At 41.4% G+C, this 22,816-nt stretch overlaps 1 protein-coding gene across 1 annotated transcript; it reads left to right on the top strand.

Moving 5' to 3' along the window:
* CRTAP (cartilage associated protein) lies at positions 1-22,209 on the top strand. Its single transcript, XM_071561534.1, has 7 exons — positions 1-642; positions 4,154-4,303; positions 4,924-5,095; positions 7,427-7,555; positions 9,040-9,185; positions 11,449-11,532; positions 20,613-22,209. Exons 1-7 carry the CDS (start codon positions 181-183, stop codon positions 20,670-20,672), a joined length of 1,203 nt encoding a protein of 400 aa, XP_071417635.1. The 5' UTR covers positions 1-180; the 3' UTR covers positions 20,673-22,209.
* Positions 22,210-22,816: the final 607 nt, after the last annotated feature.

Genomic DNA, 22,816 nt, shown 5'->3' with positions numbered 1-22,816 from the left:
ACCGCCTCCCCGGGGCCGCCTCTCCCCGCGCTCCGCCCCGGCACCTCCGCCTGTCCCGTCCATCTGTCCCCTTCCTCCGCCTGTCCCCTTTCTGCGCCTGTCCCCTTCCTCCGCCCCGGCCCCGGGGCCGTGTGTCCCTTCCCTCCGCCCCGGCGACGTGGTGCTGTGCGCTCGGCGGGGATGTGGCTGGCGTTGCTGGCGGCGCTGCTGGCGGCGGCGGGGGCGCAGTACGAGCGCTACAGCTTCCGCAGCTTCCCGCGGGACGAGCTGATGCCGCTGGAGTCGGCCTATCGCTACGGGCTGGACCAGTACAGCACCGAGAACTGGCCCGAGAGCGTCAGCTACCTGGAGGTCAGCATGCGGCTGTATCGCCTGCTGCGCGACAGCGAGGCGTTCTGCCACCGCAACTGCAGCACCGCAGGGCAGCCGCCCTCCGCATCCTCTGCATCCCCCGCATCCTCCGCCGCTGGGGCGGCGCTGACGGAGCTGCGCCTCCTGGCCGGGGTGCTGCGGAGGGCGCAGTGCCTGCGGCGCTGCAAGCAGGGGCTGCCCGCCTTCCGACAGGCACAGCCCGGGCGCGAACTGCTGGAGGAGTTCCAGCGCCGCGAGCCCTACAAGTACCTGCAATTCGCCTACTTCAAGGTAAGCCCCCCTCCTCCTTGATCCCTCCTCCTCTCCACTTCCATCTCCCTGCCTTTCCTCCGCTCCCCAACCCCTCCCGCTCCGTCCCGGCTGCTCCAAAGTCTTGCCTCGTACGGTGTCACCCTCCGGCCATGCCAAGCGCACCTGTGGTAGAGGACAGAATGATGTGTTCTTACACGTGGCGTGTCCCAGCATGGCCTCGATGGGATGCAAGTGCCTTGAGCACCCAGTGCTGGAGGAGTCACCTCTCATGCCAACCTCTTGCCTTGCCCACCCTTGGAGCAGCAGTTTTTTCTGTGCCATGGACTCATTCCTCATTGCCTCCTCCACACTGGTTTAGCTCCCAGTTGTCATCCACCTCACCTCCATTTCTCCCCTGCTCCCTGGTCAGGCCCCCCGGTCCTTGTCCCCTTGACTGCCAACTGTACACTTCATCATCTTCTCCTTGGAAAATCTTTCAGTCTCTTTCTCCTGCTCACCTTGTGCAACTGACAGTGGGATCAGTGTATTCCTTGCATTTCTCCCTGCTTTACCCACATAGTACCATCCAGCTCGCTCTTCACCGGTTTTTCCACAGCTCATTCAGCATGTCCACTAGATCAGCCTCTCCACTTCTTCCCTGACATCTGGCCACTGAATCCTGCCTGTGTATCTTGTTGTGTCATTCCTGTCCCTGCCCCTCATCTTTCCATCTGTCTTTACTTTCTAACCTTTCTGGAACCTTTTTCAGACTCTTCATGTCACAGCTTGGCTATTGCAAGTGCTCTTCACTAGTTCCTCTCCCTCAGCATGTCCACCTCCTCGACTTGCTCACTTCTGGTCCAGCTCTTTCAAGTGCAGCAGCCCCCAGCCTGTGACTTGCAGATAGCCTGATGCCTGCAAAGCTCCAGTTTTGTTACAGCCATGGGAAGAAATGAAGCAAAAATTGGCTGCTGAAGTGGGACACTAATGGTAGCCCTGGAATGGTATTTACGTTTTGCTCTTGGGTCATCCAGGACTGGGGACACACACCTCTCTTAACAGATTTCATCCTGTTCCTCTAGCTTCTTGTCATTTTTTGTTCAGGATCTAATTGATTATTTTCTCCCTGCTCATCTTCATCTTCTCTATATCAAGGTCTGTCTCTCATGTCATCCCTTCAGATACCACAGTAACTCACATTTCAGATGAACAGGGCATCTTTGAGGGGACAAAACAAGCTGAGCTCTTTGGTTAGACTGTTTTCTCTTTTAGGGATTCACTCCCAATGTATCCCAGTATACATTATATAGGGTTGTATGCTTGTGTGTTCTTTTTGAGATTGCTACTTGAAAGCACACATCTTCTGAACTGTTTCTATGTCCTATTTTTAGGAGTGCTATTTTCTCAGCAGTTTTTCCCAAAAGATGTGGGGAAATGTGTACTCATAAAACCAGAACAGTATCCACATGCACAGTGTCACACTGGTGTCATTCTGTGCATTTAAAGCCACCCCTAAGACCATACAAATAAACTTAACTTGATACATTAAAGCCTCTGCACACACTAAACAGAAGGTACCAAATGTTTCTTTTGAGTAACTGAGAGGGCAGGCATTCCTTAAATTCTCAAAGCCATATAAGGATATGAAGATGACATCACCACAAAGGTTTCCTTTTCTTGTCTTAATTTAACTATTAATTCCCTCCTTGTGGTATGTACAAAGTTTGCAATGTATGGACCACAGCAAAAATCATTTCATACTTACCATTTCTAATACAATCAAGTAACTGGCAGATAGGAGTGTAAGAGGGAAAGTGGAGGAAGCCCTCCCTCTCACTTTAAACTGTTTTTTCAATCACATTTGCAGTAGGTTTGAGCAGTGTATTTAGACGTTTTTGCTTTTGGTGTCTGTTTATATTGTCTTTCATATAGGCTTATAATCGAGCTCTGAGCCCTTGTTACTCACTTGGGGAGCTACAAACTGTGTATTCGAAGGACTTTTTCTTGGCTGATGGCCTCTGAGAAAGAAATGTCCCTTCCCCCACCCCTGCACCCCCTCTGACTCTATTATAGTACAGGAAGAAGAGGGAGGGAAACTCTTTATGTAATTTTTTTGAGTGACTATGTGTTTATTCGGGTGGGTTCCACAGTGAAATTTTGCCACGTCTTAAGATTCTTAGAGTAGGTGTTTCTCTGCTGCTGCTTGCTCCTCTGGAGGGAGCTTTCTCAGAGCCACTGAGTTCACTTAGGAATGTGTTTCTACAAAAAACTTTATTTATTTATTTTTTTAAGTGGGGAAAATTGAAATCAAGAGTGAATTACGGACTAAGTAAAAATGTGACCTGTCAGCCTCCCAAAGAAACAGGCTTACAGCATGCAGCACAAAAGAAACCAGGCATCTGACGAAAGTGCAGCTGAGATTTTCCTTTGCATTTAGCCCCATCAGGGCTGACTGGAAGCGTGTAGTTTGGGACAACCAGGAAGAGCAGCTGGCAGAGTTCCAGCACTGGGGCACTCATAGCGGCACAGCAGCAATGAGTGGGTTGAAGACTTTCTTCGTGCCATCATCTCTCAGGTTTCTTTCTGAAATGAAAAGAAACCTTTTATGGATGCAGAGAGAAGCGTGCATGTGCATACGTGCCTGTGTTTCCTCCTCATGGTTTTAAACATACACTGCCCTAGTCTATTTCAGACGTGAGGTGGGACTATCACCTACATATCAATACACCAAACAGGCTGATGTGGATCTTAGCTTAGAAAAAAGTTTTAACATTTCACAAATACCCAAGACTTCTTTTTTTTTCCCTCACTCTTCCTAAATATGTGCATATTTACTATATAATTTATGAAAGTACGTGTCTGTATATATATATAAAATAAAAAAATTAAGTGCATGCACATGGAAATACATACATGTTTGGTACATGCAGTTGTAAGTGAGAAATGTGTACCTCATAAAGTATACCTAGTTGGGATTAAAGTTAGTTTAAAAATGGGTACAGGAAATCACACAATACATTAGGACACAATTATTGAGCAAGTCTCTGCAGTTTGCTGTGACTTTGTAATGCCACCAGGAAGATGTATTATTCTAATATTGTCCTTTGTGCTGCTAGGCAAATAAGTGACATAATCACTTATGGTCAGTGATGACTCCTACCTAATATCCATAAGTTAGCCTTAATACTTGCTATGAGATTAATCCCACACAGGAGTAACATGTCAGTTTTGTGAACAGGGGAGTGGGAAGTGAAAAAACCCAATCTCTTTGATTTACAACCATCATCTATGCTATCTGTAACAATAAAAGGCTTCCAAAATTAAAAACCAATTGTTGTTGTAGGGCATGTAGGAGTAAAACTGGGACAAATTATGTTGGGTTTACTGTATGATTGTACCTGTTGAGACTATGTTTTCAGTAGAAGTAAGTTTGTGTATACAGAGACTGTAGGAAAGTTCATTGGCAAAAACTGGGAACATCTGAACTGGTTTGGTTTTTTTCCCAATTAACTTTTTTTAACTCCTTTCTCTTCTCCCTATCCTTATTTAGGCTAATAATCTCCCAAAAGCCATTGCAGCAGCTCACACTTTTCTTTTGAAGCATCCAGATGATGAAATGATGCAAAGAAATATGGCCTACTATAAGAGCATACCTGATGCTGAGGAGCATATTAAAGACTTGGAAATAAAGCCTTATGAGGTAGGCTTTTTATTCAGTGTTTGGTCTTTTGGCTCTGATCTATTCCTCTACTTATTGGATGAGATTTGGGGATCTCCTTTTCTTATGTGTTCTCAGTTCTTTGTTTCCCTCTTTCTGTCATCTCAGTCTTCTTTGTTGTGCCTTCTTGATGCATTCAGTAATTCTCACCTGTCTTGCACTTCATTGTTCCATAAATGAGTCACAGTAAATCACAGACAGTGGCATACCTGAAAGCTACTACATGCACATCACTGTTGGAGCTAAAACAGGTGCATAGACATTCAAATTCATAAGTGCTGTAGTGACAGAATTTAAAATAACTCAGATATTTGGTGTTAAGATTCAACTGAAAATCTCTGTCACAACCTGTGCTTTAGAGTCACACTGTTACTTCTGTCCAGCAGGCTCTTCTTTTGATCAGAAATGGAATTACATACTGCATTCTCTAGGAAATACCTGGTAAAATCCATTAGCCATCTATATTTTTTGTCCTTATGTTACCTGGAGAACAGCTTATGTAGCCACCCAGAAATGTGGAGATGTCATTTACTGCATTTGAATTTACACACCACTTCCCACAGATCAGTTACTGCTCGTTTTCATTCCTGCCAATTTTTCAGAATCTCTTTGTCAGGGCTGTGAGAGCGTACAATGGTGACAATTGGAGAACATCCATCTCGGACATGGAACTGGCTCTGCCTGATTTCTTCAAAGCCTATGATGACTGTATAGCGGCCTGTGAAGGCTCCCGAGAGATCACAGACTTTAAAGACTTCTATCTTTCCATTGCAGGTGAGTGGTGAGTCATTAGGAAGGAAAGATGCCCTCAAAAGTGCATTTCAATTTATCCATAGAATTGGTTACCCAAGTTCTGTTCCTAAGTTTGGGCCCGTAGGACTTTATTAGATTCCCTGAAAACTGCTTGAATTCTGTTTTACTTTTTTTGTTCTTTTCAGTAACATAAGTCAGGTAATCAGAACAGTGTTCTTGTATTAACATGGAAGTTCTGTGTCAGAATAGCATAGATGTGTAAGTAATAATAACTGCCCTGTCCAGTTAGCAGTGCTTAATTCAGATGGACCTCTTGACCATCATTTCAATATCAGCTTGGTTGTCTCTGAGGCTCGGTTGTTTGCTTGCTTTTGAAGTCAGCTTTGGGAATTTGCATAGGTCCAGTGATCTGTATCTCCTTTCTCCTAAATACAAGTTTCTGCTGTCTGTTTTTCATCTTTCCTGCATTAGAATTTTGCTAGTAGCTAACATCTATTTTTTGCATGTAGCTTAAGAAAAATTCCATTCCTTTGCAAAGGAAAAGAGACATCAGCTTTTTGTGATAATTGGCAAAATGGCACGTACACATTTCCTATGCTCTTTGGCAGCAAAAGAAACAAGTAATTTCTCCAGTGCTCTGGGCTCAGTGTTGTTGACAGTGTTTGTGTGGAGAACACATGCATGTTTTCTCAATAAACTTAGAAATTCTCTTGTATTTCAAGCCATAATATGTTTTGGTGAGGGGAAAGTTTCATGAAATATGTTCTTACATGAGCACCTCCAGTTTCTCATGGTGTGCAGTTGGTATCCACCAGCAGAGTGGACATGGAATAACTACTGCAGGCCTCGAGCCTTGAGTTACTGTTGGGCAAAGCAGGCAGGTGCCTAGAACAGCAAATAAGGAGTGAAGGTCAAATCACAGGCAGCAAAGCAAGAAACACAGACTTTGTTTACCAGTTGGTCAGAGCCCTGACATCAGGACAACTCCCAAGGCACTGCAAAGAGTTCAGTGTCCATGCTCAGCTGTGACTGACCCTTGCTGTCATCTTTCCTCTTCCTCCTTGGAAGGGAAGGACAATTCCCAGCAATAGTATGGGAGGAAAAGGTAGGAATTACTGCATGATATCTTTGTGGCCCTGTGTGTGCATTTCAGATATTTTGCTCTTGAGATAAAAACATTCAAATTTACTTGCACTGCCTGGGCTGAACTGTGCTCCTGCTGCAGGGAGAGAGATTCTGCCTCTGAGGTTTTTACTGCAGAAAGCAGGTGTAGCAATAAGGCTTTAACCAGAAGTATTTGGAGCTTGCACTAGGCGTATATTTATCCCTGAGCAATGAGCCAAGTTTGGAAGCCAGCTGTCCACATTGGATGGGATCACTTCACTGAGGGACTTGTGTCTCTGGCTTTAAGTACTGGCTGGAATTGAACACTCGTGTCTGGAGATTCTACTGCTCTTGTAAAAGATGGGTCTGGTAATTTCATTTGGCCAGTTATTTTTAGTTAATTGCAGCATTCTTCATGCTAGAAGTTGTCAGGGGTGAAACGTGTTCTTTTGTCTTGGTCGGAGGCTTGCTGCACAAGCTTAGCTAACTTGCTTTCACCTGCCTAATGTGGCTAATAGGTAAACTAAGACTTTTAAATACTTCTTTTCTGTGTTGTTGCCAAATGTGATACACTCTGAAATGTTTGATACTCTTTGTTGGAAAGTTTCTTGGAATATATTTTCTTGAAGATAAAATCACCTCTAGTCCTGTTGCATTCCAGCAAGCATTTTCAGACTGGGCAACCTTGTGAACTTAAACATTCCTGGGTGGAAGTTGTTCTGTAGTGAGTGGCATATTCTTTCTTCTCTTTTAGAATATCCAAACTGCAGGCACAAAATGTGGCCATCTCTGAAGGTTTGTTTTGCAATTACCCAGTTGTACTCAGCAGCATGTGGACCTTACTCGTGCAACAATTTATTGAAATTTCAAGGGCTTTCAAAACGTGAAAAAGAAAAGAAAGCACTGTTAAGTTTACAGTTAGGAAATAATCCACACCCTGTAACTCTATAAAACCCACTGCCTCATGCTGCCTGTAGATGTCAGTGAAACCTCACTGCTCAGTTCTCCAGAATTCCAGCTCTGATTCGTTTAAAGGGGACCACAGAGATTTTTATGGAAGGACTGAGTACCATTACTTGATATGTATAATGGAGTTGTAGATTCTCAGTACTTCCAAGCAGCAGGGTCACAGATGCACAGGACCCAGGAGAGATCAAAAGACCAAATTTTAATGCATGGCAAGTGGGAGGGATTATACAATTCACTACATGTTACCTGTATCCTGTGTCGTTGTTTTCTTCCTTCTAGATCATTACATTGAAGTCCTTGCATGCAAAGTGCAGTGTGAGAGTAATCTGACGCCCATTATAGGAGGTTTTGTTGTTGAAAAATTTGTGGCCACCATGTACCATTACTTGCAGTTTGCATATTATAAATGTAAGTAGTGATTTATTGTGCTTAAATAACATTGGGATGATCTGGGACAGATTCCATTCATAATCTTTGCCCTCTAGTTACAATGCTTTAGACCATAAATAGTGGCCTTCAGAATCTGCATTTTAACCTTTTCCAGGACAGAAACTGAGTTTCCTGGTGTCCTTTTCTTCTTGTATTACTGTAGTTAACAGACATGGCACTTAAAATGTTCTATGTAGAGCCCATGCTCATGAAATTGTCCATAACAAAATACATTGCAGGCCCCTGTGCTTTAAGTTCTGAATGATTGTGACTGGTCTGTTGTAGAAAAAATGAGACAGTTACGAAATGTGATCTGATGCATCACTTCTCTTCATTCTGTATATGTTATCTACTGCTAGCACAAGTTGTTAGCAACTTTCAGGGTTTTGTATAAATTTTAAATGTTTATATAAATGAAAAATGTATTTTAGGTGTTTTAGATGCCTTTTTTTAAGTAACTCATAACATATTAGAGTAAACAGTGTCAGCCACTTACTATACATCAGAACATGTGCAATGGCACAGACCAATTTTGTCCACCTGTGTACAACTCATGGTTTGTGCCAAGAAAGCCATAGTGGTCAAGCTGTCAGACCCCCATGGTTGTTAAGCAGCTGAATTGTGTAACTCTAACAATACATTTTTCTTAAACTTTTAATTCATTCAGTTAGAGAAATGAAAGATTTCATCTTCAAAGCAACACATTTAACATAACGCCACTTATTCTATTGAATAAATACTCAATTTTCAATTTACTATTCAGAATTTCTTCCATGGATGAAAGTACAGAGTTTTCCATACCATTTACTTTTCCCTGATGGGTTCTTATAATCCTGTTAGAATGGGGCTAAATGGGTTTTGAAGAAGGAGGGGACCACTGTCTGGAGCTCTGTGTTTATGTATGTGCAAGGTAAATCATTTGATGAATTTTGAGGTTTCTTGAGCAGCTTCTTGCACTGTAAGGAACACATGTAGCTTTTACAGCTATTCCTGCAGGCTCCAACATCAGCAGGAAGACACATCAACCATGTAGCATCAAGCCATTAATGACTTTTGCTTATGTTGTTTGATTACACATTTTACACGTTGACTCTTCCCTCTCTGTCAATTCTAATACAAAGAAGTAGGGAGGGTTTAATATACTTTTTATTTGTTTTTTAATAAATGCCCCAGGTCGTATGACTAAGCTGTGGGCTGCTACTGGGATACCTGGGAGGAACATTTGGCAAGGATTTTCATAGCAAACCATCAGAGCTAAGTCCCCATTTTTGAATCATGGCCTTACCTATTTCAGAACAAAACAATTGCATATCCTTTCTGGGAAGCAATTTTTTTTCTATGCAGTTGGTGGGGAGGTAGAATATGGTTTCTGTTTCCATCTGAGTTTTTCAGAGATTAGATAGTAGTAATAATTTGTTCATTTACCTTCTCTGGAATTTTCTGTGTGTGTGTTTATTAATTAGTGAATGACATGAAGAATGCAGCTGCTTGTGCTGCTAGTTACCTTCTGTTTGATGAGAAAGATGAAGTAATGAAACAGAACATGGTCTATTACCAGTACCATAAAGACAAATGGGGACTTAAAGAAGAGGATTTTCAACCCAGATCTGTAAGTGAACTACTTAGACACATTCAGATATTTCTTTGAAACTCAGTGGGTTAGAGGTTGGGAAAATGGAGATTATCTGTTGGTTCTGGAGTTAGACGCATACTGTTTTATTAAAGCCATGTAGACAGTTGTACACAGAGATGTACTGTGTCATGTAAGCAGTTGAAATATACTACAATAGCATATAATATGATGACACATTCACACTGGTACTTCTCTGTCACTTATGCATATTTATATCTTTATGTACCTCTATAAATAAAGCAGCTGCTCTCTGAAATCTCCTGCTGAAATCTATGAGTAACATTCAGGCTTTTGTGAATCATTATCTGCCAACATACAATTGCCCACCCATTGGTTATTTCAGGTTCTGTGGGCATTGGAATGTGTCTGGATATAGTAACTCCAGCTAAACTCACTTTCCACTTACCCCATTTAGAACACAGTTGGGTGGATGAGGATGGAAAAAGGCTCAGGATTATATTGCGTCTAATTATCTAAATTAGAATACTTACTGCAAAGAACCCACAGTAAACACCGGTCCATCCAGCAATGACTGTGAGCTGGCTTTGAAAAACTACTTTAAAAATGGGTTTATATGGTGTTCTTAGATTTCTATGTCCAAAGAAATTTTACAACCTGCACTGTGGCATCAGGTTGGATTTTCTGTCATTTCTTGTTTCCAGGACTTCTTGTTACACCTGAGTGACTCCTTAGGCATCAGTTGTATGAGCTGTACAACTCGTCAGTCATTAGCAATGCATGTTCCACAGATTAAATGTGGTACCTTCTCTCAGGGCATGACTTCCCTGTGGAAGAATCATTTAAGTTAACCTAGCTGTTGCAACAGCAGACATCCCACAGGATAACATTCCAGTTGCTTTTTCCGTGTGGCTTCTTGAGACACCTCAGTCACCAAGACTTCTGCTGGCCCAAGATGTCTGCTTGTTCCTTAATGCTGCATTAAACCCTGTACATCTGTGCAGTGCTCAAGTCACTGACCTTATGCAGAGCAGTGCACTTATTCCTCTTTTAGGCTGAACTGATTTGCTAATTGTGCTTTCTACCTCTCAGACCAGTCTGCTCAAGTCAAAAAGACCGTTCCATTCTCTCCATTTGAGTTAAGTGGGGTTTATTTGTGAGTGGCTGTTACATGCAGCACACCTTGTGGGCACACTGGAAACCCTGCAGGGCCAACTGAGGCAGGAGGCAGCAAAAATACATTTGGTTCTTCCAGGGAGCAGCAGTGAGTGAGCTCCCAGGGGAAAGACTCCTTTGTCACTGCTTTTGGGAGAAGAACTATGCTTTTATAGCCCTGCTGGAGACTTGATGGTGGTGGGAGTAAGGGGTAGCAACAGTTCAAAACTGCAAACTGCCGTCAGATTTGGCATACATGTGCAGAGAGGACAGAAGAAGGGCCCTACACATGAACTCTGAAAGTTTCGTTGATAACTTCTGTATCTGGGGACTACAGACAATTTCATTTTTAAATACAAAATATGAAATGCACACAGCTGTATTTTCTTGTACTTTGATCTATGTAACTATGAACAGAAGTTGCTTGCTGTCCTAATCACTTGCCACAGAAACCATAATGCCTTTATTTTCACAAAGTGGTGATGGGGTGGCAGCAGCATTTGGCTCTGGCACTAGTTTTGTGAAAAAGGAAGTCTTCTGTTTTCCTCCTCAAAAGGAGTTAAACAGGATAATGAAAGCAGATTACAGAACGTGTGACTGAGCTATGCTGTGCAGTCCTGGCAAACAGCCAGGAGGGGAGGAGGGACAGGTGAGTGACCTTGCAGGATTTCCCTAGCTCAGACTCAGCCTGGGGTGGTGAGTCATTATCATGAAATAGCTTAGTGTGTCTTTTTCCCAGAACTGCCTGCTGCCATAGGCCAGCACACAGGGAGACAGAGGCTTTCCCATGTCCAAAGCCCATTGGAATGCAGGCACAGGCTGCTGCTCAGCTCTGGCAGCCTCATTCCTTATTGTCAGACTTGCCAGTGCTTTGAAACATGAGAAAGAGGAGCGTGTTTTGTTCTCGAATTGATGGAGCCTGTACTGATGAAGATCTGCAGAAGAGTTTGGATACACTGCTTGCTGTTTGCTGTTTCCTTTCTCAAACACTATAAGCCCCTTCTAGGATCTGCCTTCTACTAAGTCTGGGTCTGACTTCACTAGTATAGTTTCAGGTGACATGTGATGACACTCCCCTGTCTTACTACCCTGAAGTAACATAGAAATTTGGATTTTTTTTTTATAGGAAGCAGTTCGATACCATAACATAACCACACTTCAGCTGGAAATGTATGAATTTGCAAAGGAACATCTGATGGATGATGATGAGGTGAGTTTTGTAGAAGTGAAATCATAGTCAAAATAAACAGCAATCACAGTAAAGTGAAGATGATATATAAATGTAATTCCAGGATTTCACTAATATAGGAAATTTTCTTGTAACAGTGACCAATTTATAATAACTTTTTGGTTTTGTAAGTAGAATATAAGGACAAACCCTAAGAACATCATGTACCATTTAGAAGTACATGATTATAATTAACACAAGGATAAATATAATGCACTGAGCCCACAGGAAAAAAGAAAATCCACTTTGCAAGCTGTAACACCAGGGGGCAGAGAAGCCTTTTCCGAATTTGGTTTTTGATGGGTTTTTTGGGTGGTTGATGTTTTGAGCTGTTTTTTGTTTGGTTTGGGTTTTTAGGGGTTTTTTTGGTTGGTTTTTTTTTTCTGAAATGTTGTTTAAATTAGATTTAAAGATCCGTATAATTTTGTTCAGAAGTAACCACCTAAATTGTAATTTTTGTCCAAAGGAAATCTTGTTACCTGTTATTTTATTCTGCTCAGTAATGTTTTGGTCGCCCAGTCTTACTTCTTAAATGGTTGGAATTCATGGTCAAATAACATATAATGACTACTTATTTACACTGGAAATATGTAAAATGGATTTTTTTGTGGAAGGGGGATGCAAGAAAAGTAGTTAAATATTTGAAAAGTCATTTCTTTGTCTCCCACAGCTGAAAATAAAGTATAAATCATGGAAGGCTTTGGATTGCTGTTTGCTTTGGTCTTGGGACCTTTCATTTAGAGGTTTTAAAAATCTCTTCAAATGATGGAAGAGTTGGTTCCTGGCATTGGCAAAGAAAGAGCTGTGCTCAGTTATGGCATGGGGCAAGGGTGCCTGTAATGAGCACTGAGATCTCTTCTAGTTACTAAAGACGAGGATGGTTTATGTTAAAAAATGAAATCACCTTTGCAATTTTTATCTTATCCAGCACCATATGGAGTGATAATGTTTTACAGTGGAGAAGTACTGTCTGTGCTGCCTTCAGTACTCTCATAACTCTATGTAAAATTCCATTGCAGGGTTACCAGACTTTAGGAACACCTTCCATTGTGATAAAACTGCCTGAAAGACAGTTTAATAAGCTTTTTTAAAGGTTAAGCTTAGATGAGAATAAGTTTGTTCGGGTTTTCATCAAGGTGTGAAATAGTTGAGCACTTTTATGTTCCTGTGTTGGTTTGTGCTTTGCCCATAATGTGTTTTTGTGTTAGGCATAAACCTAGTTTGTAATTTTTTTCCTTCTTTCCTGTCTGCTGCTTCAAAACACAGGGTGAGTAATAAAGGAAGAGGAGAAGCAACCTTTGTGAGGGCTTTCCCCATATCTTGTTACCAGAAGGGCTCCTTTGCTGGCATTCATTGCTGTAGCCCCTTTCACCAGGACAATTATAGATGACCTTGCCATCAACAGCAGGGAGGTGCAGTGAAAACTTCAGTTAAACTTTTGAGGAACTGACAAGGAAGTCACATTACACTGGATTACATGTTTGGGTTAAATAACCAAAACTACCGGGCCTGGGCCTGCCACAAATACCCCTACCTTGCTCTTTGATCACATCAGAGAAGTTACTATCCTGCTCTCCTGGGGAAAAGCTGAAAGACTTCTGTGGCCTCCCTTGCTAGGGCTGAAGGACCTGGGAGAGATGGAGGCTGTCCATGCCTCTGGCTTGGCTCTGGCTTTTGGTAGTGAACTCATAAATCCCTGGCTACCCAAACTTGTCTTTGGCTGCCTGAGCCTTTCCAGGGAGTCCAGACAGAGCAGGAATAGCACAAAGGTGAAACTGCTACCTTGCAGTTTCTGCTCTATAGGCATGACCTAGTAGTGTAAATGGAATTTTTTTTAAAAATATTTCTCCTGGCACAGATAGAAAAGTTTGTTCCATAGGAATGTTGAAAACTGATGAAAAACCCAGATAAGGCACTACAGTAAAAAGTTTATTAAAAATTGTTAAGGATGGAGGCAACCTCTCTTCTAAGTGCACTCAGTTTATTTAAACCATGTGCTTCTTGGGCCATAGGCCATACCTTCTGTGAGTTTCTGTGGTCCATGTTTGCTGTCTGTGAAGTTGCTTGTGGGCCAACAAGCCCATAAGATAATCTGCAGAACAAAAATCATTCTTTTTTCCTTGACTGAAGTAAAAGGATTGATGTGGCAAGAGATATCTTGCTATGTGAGTGTCATTACTTTCAAGCAGAGAATCTCATTCAGACTTCTTGGTGCTCCCATATGCCAGATCATCCCTGTGTCTTTTTAAATCCTATTAGCAAAGTGAGTGAGAACATGTGGCTTCTTCAGTAATACATAGGAGTAATTGCAGAGGCTGGAACAGGCAGTAATGATTTTTGCATATGTTACTACAAGAAATACTGTCCTGCCCGTGTTACTTTATTAATGTTTTTCCACAAGGAAATGAAAAACTCTAATCCAAACATTTTACACGGTAGAGGTGACAGAGAATATTAGCGCCAACTAGCTACAAATTACTTTTAAGAAAAAGTAATTATTCTTAAATATCCTTGCAGTTTTCCACAGGGAAGTTGGGAGAACATTACAGTGTTGTCATCTTAGTTGGCTATGGATAGATGAGCTTTTTGATTTCTATTCAGATGTGCAATGCATAAAGGCTATCATGGATACAACTCCTGGTATTGCACAGATTTAAAACAGCAAACTGAAATGCCATTAAGAGCCAAACATTCAGCTAGTTTAGATATAACTTCAGCACTACACTAATTGCGTGAGACATGTTTTTGGCACATAAAATCAGCGTTCTTGAGGAATTTTTTGAGGGGGGGATAGCTACTTAGCTGTTCTAAATTACATAAGAACCACAAGTATTTGGCTGGGATGATCCTACAGTGTGATTTTTCTTTCAGTACTTAATCAGTAGGTGAAAAGATATTGGCAGCTTTGACCCACTTGTTCATTTTATTTGTATATAATGTCGGTATCCATTTGTATAATGACTGAAATTAGAATGGTCCATTTCTAAGTGTGATGAGAAGAAGAATGTGTTGAACTAATGTGACTGGTGGAAAGAGGACCTATGAAATACCATCAAAACACAAGGGCCCAGTGGGCTACTGATAACAAATAGTAATCTGAATTCAGCCTATTTTTCTTTTTGGGAATTGCTAACAATATATTTCCAGCTTTATTAACTCACTCTTTGCATATGTTCAAATGATTTATACAAGTGTGCTGTATATACAGCAATTTTTAAGTCCAGACCTGTAAGCCCTGCCCTGCCTATGACCTCAGACAGCTCCAATATGCTGAGAAGAGCTGGTGGCAGCTGTTCCAGAGAGACCTGGCAGCTGATTGGCAGTGTCATGGTCCCTGTTCTTCAGCCTATGCTTCCTTAAAAAAGTAAACGAGATTTTTTTTTTCCATCATCATTTCCCAGTGGAGATTCTTCCCATGTGGCTGGCTCTCCATGACCTTCCTGCTTTCTCCTCTTGCTTCTGCACCATTGGATGTGCATCTTGGTCAAAGGTGTTCCTCCTTTCATGTAAACCACATCCCATGGGAAGCTGCCAGCCTGGTTGGGCTGAAGTGGCAGGATGTCCCTGAGCTGCAGGTACTGGCATTAGAAGGAACTTCTGCTGCCCAGATCTTCATTAGCTTCTGTGTGCAGCACAAAGCAGGCAGGAGAGCACAAGCAGAGCTCAGAAACAAAGCCTCTAGAAGGCTTCTGGTTTCAGTGCAATCGGAACAGTGTTGAAGTTCCTGTGAAATTGGGTTGACTCATGTTTTATAGGCATTATAAATATGATAAAGGAAAAACACATTTATTGGCTTACTGTAAAATACTATTGTAATAACTGTAATCTCCCATGGTATATGCGAAAAGAACAGTTAAGTGTTCAGAATATATCATTAAAATTAAATGGAAAAATATTTACAAAGTAGCTAACATACATATAAAAAACAACTAAGCTCTCAATATTGAAGAAAAAGCCCTAAAGCATGTGACAGTGGGTCACACTGTGGACTAAGTATCTGAAAAATAAACAAGGGCCAAATAATTTTTCTGCACAAAGAATTGAGGGGCTTTTGGTTTTTTTTTCCTCCCTTGCCGAAATGCAAGGAATGCCCAGCCTGGTCTGTGCAGCTCATGGAGGTTCTGGGAGGGCTTTGAGGTGGTTGTGGTGAACTCTCATGTTTTAACTGAAGGTTAGATCAAGAAATGTTCTCTTGGTTGAAGGCTGAATAAACCTTTCAGGCTGATCCACTCATTGACACATGCCTTACTGTTACCCTGAAATGTTTTCTCCCTTCAGAATGCTGCTGGCCAGTGGCTGTGTGGTGTGTACTTACAGGCTCCATCAGGTCCATGGAGCACATATCCCCCACAGCTGTCCGTATCAAACCTTTGTCTTCACTCTTGCAAGATGATTATTTGGTCTTGAACAAAATCCACTGATTTTTATAACCTAACTTCTTGTGGTTGCTCCCATTAGTTACTAGGGCAATTACAGGACAGTTACTCATTAATTATAGGACAGCCTTGACCTCTTCTCACAGAGACCACCTATGCAACCCTTCCCACTACCATAACCTGGCCACCTACACCCAGTACATCCAATCTGTTGCTCTCACTATTGACCAAGTTGCCAGTCATTAAGATCTTTGAACTTCAGCAAAATTTGAATTTTTGCTGTGAAGGATGACTGGGGCACATTTTTATGTGGGATAAATATTTTCCTTCTAGCTCGTAGATTACAAGGAAACAAAGATCCAGCCAATTCTTCTTGCTCTGTGTCTCTTAAGGCTCAGTTTGTTGGATGAGTTAGAATAAAGGCTGTTTCTTATCCGTTCACTGCTAATCACCCATAAAAGCATGTCCAGAATAATGTTTTTCTCTAGATCTTAATTCATTCTAGCACACTATTGTTTTTATATTCTCTGTTGCTTCCCTCAAGAATGGACTGTCTCACTCCAATGCATACAGAATTCCAGTGGAAAAGGCCATCAGCAGATCTGCATGGAAAGCAAGGGTTGTTGCAAGAAAGCTATTTTTTTTCCCATAAGTTTTCCAGTCCACACCGAGAAAGGACAGAACAAGATTGTAGGTGGAGGCAAGGACTCATGAGTGATTAGCATTTGCAGAAGGCAATGCTTAGTCTTTGCAAGCAATGGGAAATATGTCTGTGAGTGAGCACTGCAAATGCTGCTGACTGCTGGTTTTAAATGCTGCTGTTGAAAGGAAAGACCATCGGTCTCAAGTGTGCCATAACTGAGCCATGTATTGGTAGCTTTTCCTCTTTGCTGTTTATTTTAAGAGCTGGGTAGGAGTCTCCAAAGTACAGATGTTTCTTCTAAAAGGCTGTGTTTTGTGCGTGTGAATGCAGCATTTAATGTTGCAGAAGGAAGGGCCTGGCCTAATGTATACCTTGCTATTGAACACTCGGGCTGAGGTAGTAAGTGAGGTTTTGCATTCTTTTCCTTTTTAGACCTTTTTTTTTCAACTGCTCTGTCTTCACCCATACAAGTGCCCCAGTCTCACTAGTATGGGTTAGCTTATTCAGGATTGACCAAGAACTCTGTTTTAAAATTATTTTTCATTACAATCCACTTATTCATTTATCCTCTGTAAAACCTTCTTGAATTAATTACTGCGGAACAAAACTTGTTCTTTCTGCCAGTGCCTCTGTTGAGATGTTAATCTAAGCCAAGGATGCTCAATTTGCATGTCTGGCAGATAATTAGATGCTCCAGTTGGTCAGATCAGCCTCTCTGATTCTTTGAACCTCTCACACCAGTGTGGGAACATTCCCCTTTTTCTGTTCAGCATCACACCTCCCATGTTTCAGGCTATACCTGTTCCATCTTTTTACCTTACAGCCTTGCTCTGTCAGTCCCACTTTCCACTGGCTATTCCTGGACAGAGAAGAGGTTGGTAGGACAGGGAGGGAGGCTGTGGGGTGCCACAGAGCTGCAGAATGTGCAGCAGGTACCTGTCCTCCAGGGGACCAAGGGCCAGCCAAGGAGGATGTGCTTCACTGCAGCTGACCAAGCAGCCACCTGTGTGTCCTTCCCAGCTGCTGGCTGCAATTGTCAGGCATGTGCTGGTCTGGCAGCAAACCCTCCTCTTCCCTGAGCTCAGTTAGACTTGCCATCCCAATTTCCTGGCTGTCAGCCAGGTGGCTGCATCACACTTTGGGCCATGTATTGCTCACCTATGATTTACATAAGCACCATGTATTTATGTAACCTGCTTTAGAGCTGGGTGGCTGTTGTCCCCTCTAGTAGCTGGCAGGGGAAAGAATTATGGGTTTGCAGCTGGCTTTGCGTGTAAAATTTGATGTTCTTACTCTAAGGGTAGGAAGGAGCTAAAGGGGATACCAGATAACATGAGGAACTCTGTCACACTGAAGGGTTAAATCGTATCAAAGGCTCATTTCATCCTCCAGAGCTGCAGGCCAGCATGAAGTTACTAGACATGAGCAGGCTTTTTTCCCTGGAATGAACACCTGTGAAATATTTACTGACTTCAGTCGGGCTAAATGCCTGATTCGGTGTCAGGTGAGGGTTAATGGGACAAGGACAGTGGTCTCTCTGGTCCCAGCTGCCGGTGTGATAATGTGATCAGCTGTTCTGAGGCAGCATTGTCACCTTTTCATGAGGCCACCTATGCTCCATGGACGACTTGCACATATTTGACATTCTGATTTGTCAAGGCACAGGCAAAACTATTTTAAGAGCAAGCTTTGGTTGTTTTTAACTGTAATCTGGAGATTTTGCCTTTTCAAAAGTAACCAACAACCAGACAATCATTCAGTTGCATTGCAGGGTATTTTATGTATGTATATTTTTTACCAATTTCTAAAATATTTTTGCTGTAATTCAAACTCTGTTACTCCTCAGTACATCCAATTAAACTACAACAGCTTCTGTGATGCTTTCCTTTAGAGCTCCATTTCAGGCACTGGAGATTTCAGGTATCAGTCTTTTTTCCCCAAATATTGTTGCTTTTAAATATCCTTTTCCATTTGAAATATGGGTTTCTGTATTTCATATAGTTTCATAAGTTTCTAGATTTGAAAACATACCAGAAGTAAAGAATTTTAATTCTATCATCTGTGCCTTCTAAAATATCCCTACTGATGAGTGTGACACAATAATATGAATTGAATTGAATTAAATTAATTTCCCATATGGTTGACTTCCAAAGGTATAATACTGAAATCTCCATGTCTTTACTATGCTTAATTCTGTGTCATCCAGTAAGACAATTTTTCCTTTCACCCTACTTTTCAGATTCTTACCTTTTGAAGGTTGTCTGCATGTAGACAGAGGAGATTAATCTTTTTTAATATCTGTTACTCTTTGACTAAACTATGATTCTGAGGTGTAAAAGAATCAGTCTGAGTTAGATCTGGGACCCCTGTAGCAGACACCTGGATTCCCAGGCTTGAAACTCTTCCTTTCTAAGTTTCCTTAGGCAATCAAAAATCTTCTAACAAAGGCAAACGTGCAGAAATGTTGAGTTCCTGTTTTCCAGTGGCCAGATTTCCTACAACCAGGAAAACAAGTAGGGAATAGGGAAGTGTTGGCATTTTTTCTTGTGTTTTGCTGAATTGGATACTTAAATCTGTTTAACAAGTCCAAAGCACAATAAAATGCCACCCTTCAGGACTTGCTAATACCACTTCATAGTTGTAAAAACTTGGCGGTCTTTTAAGATGGAACTGTGAAGCAAGGGACAAGAGCAGCACTTTTTTCAGCTGGCTTTCCTCCCCCTTTTATTTTTGTGTGCTTGGCTCTCAATATTTTTCTCCTTGCTAATCACGCTCCTGAAAATTATAATGTTAATGGTTTTTAACTACAATGTCCATAATACCGTTATTGCATTAAAAATAGGCAAAAAGTCTCTATTTACTCTTACTGTTTTCACTGACTGAGATTTTAATGCCCTTCCTCAGCAGAACAGAAAATTGTAAAATTTTGAGTTGCAGAATGTGTGTGTCTGGAAGATGCTGTCTTTCTAAGGAATATCTTTCTAGACAAAAATGTGCTTAAAATTTAATTAGGATTGTAAAATACTGTTTGCAGTCTTCATTGAGCCGAATCAGAAGCATAATACAGTTCACGAAGACTTGGCTGGTGAAGGGAAGAGGGAGAATGAGCATCCGTGCAAAGATGATTTGCTTTCAACATAACTGCTCTAAATTGTCATTCATTTAAACATCAGAATAACAGCTGATCAGATTTCCCAGCAGAATACTTTTTCTATCAGAAAGTGACAAATTTAAAAAAAAACCAACTAAAAGACATCTAAAGACTTTTTTAGAACATGTCAAGAAGGGCAGGAAAGTTTAAAGAAATCATAGAGAAATTAAGAGGTTTTCAGGGCATTTTAGTTATTAGAATAAAGGGTTGGAAATGTAACTGTGAGCAACCACATCTTGCTTAGAGCTCAGTTTTTCAGCTGTACCAAAAAGTGCAGAAATGCACAGGCATTCCCACAGAGTCTCCCATCTCTGGCAGTGTTTGTGACCTGTACATGGAAGGCAAACCAGACAACACTGGTATTTCTGAGTGGGGCAGCAGTGGGGCTGCTACAGTCAGTTTGGAATAGTTTGAGATGTTGCTGCACAGGGAAAATAAAGGGTTAGAGCAGACAGATACTCTGATATTCAGTCAAAGTTACAGTTCTACAAAACACTATCGCTTTGAATTTTGAAGCTTTCTAAATTTTTAAAATTTTTTATGGTATTTTAACAGTTTCCTGATTTAACAGGTGCTTTAAACATTTATTCCTCCCTAAGTTTGAGGATTTCCTTGTCTGTTTAAATACCTGAAAACGTACAAGAGGATTTACTGTGAAGTGTAACGTTTCCTTCTTTTGAGGTCTGTGTGTCCCTGCAAGTGCTTGTGCTCTCCCTGTATGGGACATTTACTTGCCTTTTGCAGGCTTGTTGTACTATTGCCTGCATGAAGGGTGTTAAAACTATTTTGACACCTATTATTACAGTTTATGTTTTGATTAAAATAACAAAAATTTCCCACCAGTTTTGCACTAGAGAGTTAACTTGTTTCTGTTAAATTTAATAATTTCTAGGGTGAAGTTGTGGAATTCCTTGATGAGCTGTTAGAAGTGGATGAAAAGAAGGACTCCTGATGAGTGAAAACACCACAAAGTTTTTTACAAAAGTGAAGACTCACCATTGCTCCTTACTATTGGTTTGGGTCACTTGTAGTTCCACTTAGATATACCTCAAAGGTGCTTCTTTAAGCTCCACTTTATGTCCCAAGATCCACTCCTGAAAGGTCACTTCCATGCTACTGACTCTTCTGTGAGCATGGCTTATCACTGTGCAGAATTGGTGCACATGAGTTTTCCTCTTGAGCTTTCTTTCCTTTGCACAAACACAACACAACAGACTGTTTGCATTTTCTGGGATAACACTAAGGTTCCTCATTTCAGTGCTGTTCTACTACGTTGTAGCAATACAGCTAAATTCTGAAGAACTTTTGTGAGATTATGAACCATGGAAGACATAACAGTTTCCTTTTCTAAGCTATGCATTCTATTATTTATATATATCTTTTTATGTGATGATGAATAAAGTGATAATGGATCTCAGTTCACCTGAGAGCTATTGAGATACATTTAAATAGCTGAAATAGGGTGATTAAAAAAGCACAACTAGTGATCTTGTAAACCCTGCTTAAAGAATTCTGAAAGCAGTTTTGATCTTTCTCAAAAACTAAATTAATTTCCATGATGTGAAACTAAGAATAAAAATAATTTCTTTTTCTTATCAATTCTTACTCTTTCTGTTGAAACAACCTGTGGTCCTTCTGTGAGGTGGGGCCACTCTTATATGAAATGTAGATGATTGATGTATTTAGTATTCCTTCTGAAGAAAACAGTTTGCTTGGTTTTTTTCAGTCTGGTGGGACTGTCTGCATAGTTTTCATCCAGAGGTAAGTGCAGGTGGAAATGATGGTGAGTTTAAATGGAATCTTGAAAAATACAAGTGAATTCCTGTCATTTTTATTGTTAACTATACAGCAGAATCCAATACAGAAGTACTTTGAAGGCCCAAAAAAGTGGGTTAGAGAGAAGTAGTGAATTAGTAGATAAGTCTGCTGAAGAGCAGAAGTCCTGTTGAACTCAGAGGAGGATCCAGGATTTCATCCTTTGGTTTTCTCTTCTGATGTCGAAGGGGTTTTTGATTTTTGATTTTCACATTTTGTAGATTTTAGGAACACAGTAGCTGTAGATTTTTAGTAGGTTCATATTTCTGGCTTAAGTTTAATATCTTTCTATCATTACCCCGCCCCAGAATGGGAAGCTCAAATTCTTTTAGTTGTTTAGTCTCTTTTTCAAGGTACAAGATTGGAGGATATCAGAAGGCCTGCTAAACGAAACATAAACACAGGTCAGAGTGACCCAGAAGTCAGAGCTGGAAGAACTTCAGGAGCCCGAGGAAGAGGAGCTGATGAAGACAGAGGGTCTTGCCGACCCCAGTCCCAAATCCTGGGGGGTTGGACCAGGGGTGGAACTGGGGCTGGACTGAGAAATGTGTAAAGTAATGATTGGGTGAACCATAGTATAAAAGCCATGGAAACTAGAACTGGGGAGCACGTGCATGTCAGGTATTCCTGTGGGCCGTGGGCCTGATATTAAAGGACCTTTTTATCTTATCCCACATTAACTTGGCTCGGAGTCCAGCTTTGTGGGGGTTCTCTCACGGCATCACTTCATTTTCAAGGATCAAGTCCTGCATATGGTTTCATCCCACTTCCATCAAGGGCAGACAAGCATTCAGTGCTCTTGTGACTGAACTGAATGGAAGTGAACTGCAAACCCAAAATCTGTGTTGAGTTTTTACAAAGGCAAAACATGATCTACACAACCTTGCTGAGTTGCTGCTGCTGTGGCTTAAATACACTGTTGTAGTCTGTGCTATTGGGTGTCTGTGGGGCACAAGGAGGGGAATCCCTAGGATTGGGTTCCAGTGTCCCCCAGCCTGTGGCAGCAATGAAACATTTGAAGTGGTGAGTGAAAGACATTTGAAAGATCAGACTGGCTTTTTTAGCTGCTTTAATATAAACCACAGCCAATCCACTGAAGCTGATGGGCAGACTGTTTTGTTCTCAAAGTGAAAATCCATCAAGAGCCTTTTAACTTGAGGAGATTTGTCCAACTCCACTCACGGTAATGAGACCAGAATCCAACTTGCTGTGTGCCTTCAACAGGCAGAGGGCACATCAGATTCCTTTATGGTTTTTGTTCTACACAATCTTTGCCCTCCA

Source organism: Pithys albifrons, chromosome 7 (assembly GCF_047495875.1).
Source record: "Pithys albifrons albifrons isolate INPA30051 chromosome 7, PitAlb_v1, whole genome shotgun sequence".
NCBI classification, from domain to species: domain Eukaryota; kingdom Metazoa; phylum Chordata; class Aves; order Passeriformes; family Thamnophilidae; genus Pithys; species Pithys albifrons.
Note: the sequence above shows the minus strand (reverse complement) of the source record. Positions and strands in the feature narration are given on the sequence as shown.